At 36.2% G+C, this 1,956-nt stretch overlaps 1 protein-coding gene across 1 annotated transcript; it reads right to left on the bottom strand.

Moving 5' to 3' along the window:
* Window positions 1-27: 27 nt before the first annotated feature.
* On the bottom strand, window positions 28-506 carry LOC101310659 (the record flags this gene model as incomplete). The annotated part of the gene is made up of 2 exons (XM_004309256.1): window positions 361-506; window positions 28-288 (listed from the first exon to the last, which is right to left on the bottom strand). Coding segments are annotated over exons 1-2 (339 nt in total), but the record flags the coding sequence as incomplete, so codon positions are not given.
* Between the last annotated feature and the right edge of the window lie 1,450 nt (window positions 507-1,956).

The following is a 1,956-nucleotide window of genomic DNA, read 5'->3' on the forward strand; positions in this document are numbered from 1 at the left end:
TGAGAGATGACTCATGTTGAGGGGAACGTCCACGACAATGTTTCCATCATCGTAAAATGCCCTAACAGTGAAGGACATATATCCCTTGTACTCAAACACAATGCAAGCCTTTTCATAGTCTTGGATGACATCTCTCACAAATTTCTTCCATCCTCTGCCCAACACAACGAAATCATGACGTCGTCGCACAGAAACTTCCCAGCTTCGGTTATAACCGTCCAAGTGAACCGAACCATGTTTTTCGTTGTCTTCTACCATGTATTTGTTAGAAAATGACAATGGTATCTCCTGCAACGTCAAAGAAATGATTAGGACTGATAGATGCAACGGGAGTATAAAATTTCATGAAATAACTCATACCAATTCAGTGTCGTTAATCCCCACCTTGTCAAACTTGGCAAGGAAGAAAGGAAGATCGTTCGGGCTGAGTTTTTCCATTGATAACAGTAAAAACTTGAAAGGGATTGAAACTGGTTCGGTGTAAACTGGGGAAGCCTTTTGTTGAAGAAAGTGGTTTAAAGCAAGCCAAAGGGTAAGCCCGCAAGCCAAGGGGTAAGCACGCAAGCCAAAGGGTAAGCACGCAAGCCAAAGGGTAAGCACGCTGCTGGTCAATTGCATTAACTGTCCACTTGTTTCATGATGTTAGCCACACTCAATTGTCTAAATCATGACATAAACTTACAAGTATCAAGAGTCGAGCGAAATCATGACCTATAAGTGTAGCCAAATCATGACCTATGTGTACCCAAAATGACCTAAGTCTACTACTCATATGAGCTAAGTTTACTAGTAATTTGTGACAACTCGCACATATAAGTAGACTTTCTGGAAAACTGTTCTTCATGTACCCAAAATGACCCAAGTCTACAAGTACTAATAACACAAGTAGACTTTCTAGAAATCTGTTCTTCATAAAGATACAGGGAAGATACAATTACTGGGCCTATGAATTGCGTTTATGAATCCACATTTGTTGGCCCAAATACGGTAAGTGTGTTGGCCCAAGAAACAAAATAATGTGAATCGAAAGTAGTTGGGGAGCGAAACCCTAATCCTGTCAGGTTGTTGTCTCTTAATGTATGAGCTGCAACCCTAAAACTATTACATCAATGAAATATGATTGTGATCCCTTCACGGCTCGAATGGTCATAATAACGTCTGCCTCTTTGTTTTTCTTTTAATTTTCTTGAGTGAATATTTGAGGATTAAATAAACCCTATATTTTGTATTTTGTATCAAGTTAATTACATTAATTATGGTCATTACTTGCAGTGTAGTAGTGTCATCATTACTTGCTGCAGAGTTGCAGTACACTTGCTTCATGATGTAAGCCACACTCAATAGTCTAAATCATGACATAAGTCTACCTAAATCATCATGACCAAAAAGTGTAGCCAAATCATGAGATATGTGTACCCAAAATCACCAAATTCTACTACTCACATGAGCTAAGTTTACTAGAAATTTGCAAAGTCTACATTTAACATAAGACAAAACTACTATTTTCATAATAAATGTCCACCATTAACATAAGAGAAATCAAAGAAAAGTACACTTTCTGGAAATCAAAATTGTTCATGAGATTGAATAAATAATGGAATGAAAGTTGCAAAGTCTACATTTAACATTGAACACGTCTACTAGTTTCATTAGAAACGTCTAGCATTAACATAAGAGAAATCAAAGAAAAGTAGACTTTCTGGAAAATTAAATTGTTCTTGAGATTGAATCAATAATGGAAGGTGAAAGTTGCAAAGTCTACATTTAACATTAGACACGTCTACTAGTTTCATAAGAAATGTCTACTATTAACATAAGAGAAATCAAAGAAAAGTAGACTTTCTGGAAATCTAAATTGTTCTTGAGATTGAAGCAACCCAAGGTAAAAGATGCAAAATCTACATTTAACATAAGACACAACTACTTTTTTCATGAGAAATGTCTACGATTAACATA

Source organism: Fragaria vesca, unplaced genomic scaffold, assembly GCF_000184155.1.
Source record: "Fragaria vesca subsp. vesca unplaced genomic scaffold, FraVesHawaii_1.0 scf0510250, whole genome shotgun sequence".
Lineage (NCBI taxonomy): Eukaryota > Viridiplantae > Streptophyta > Magnoliopsida > Rosales > Rosaceae > Fragaria > Fragaria vesca.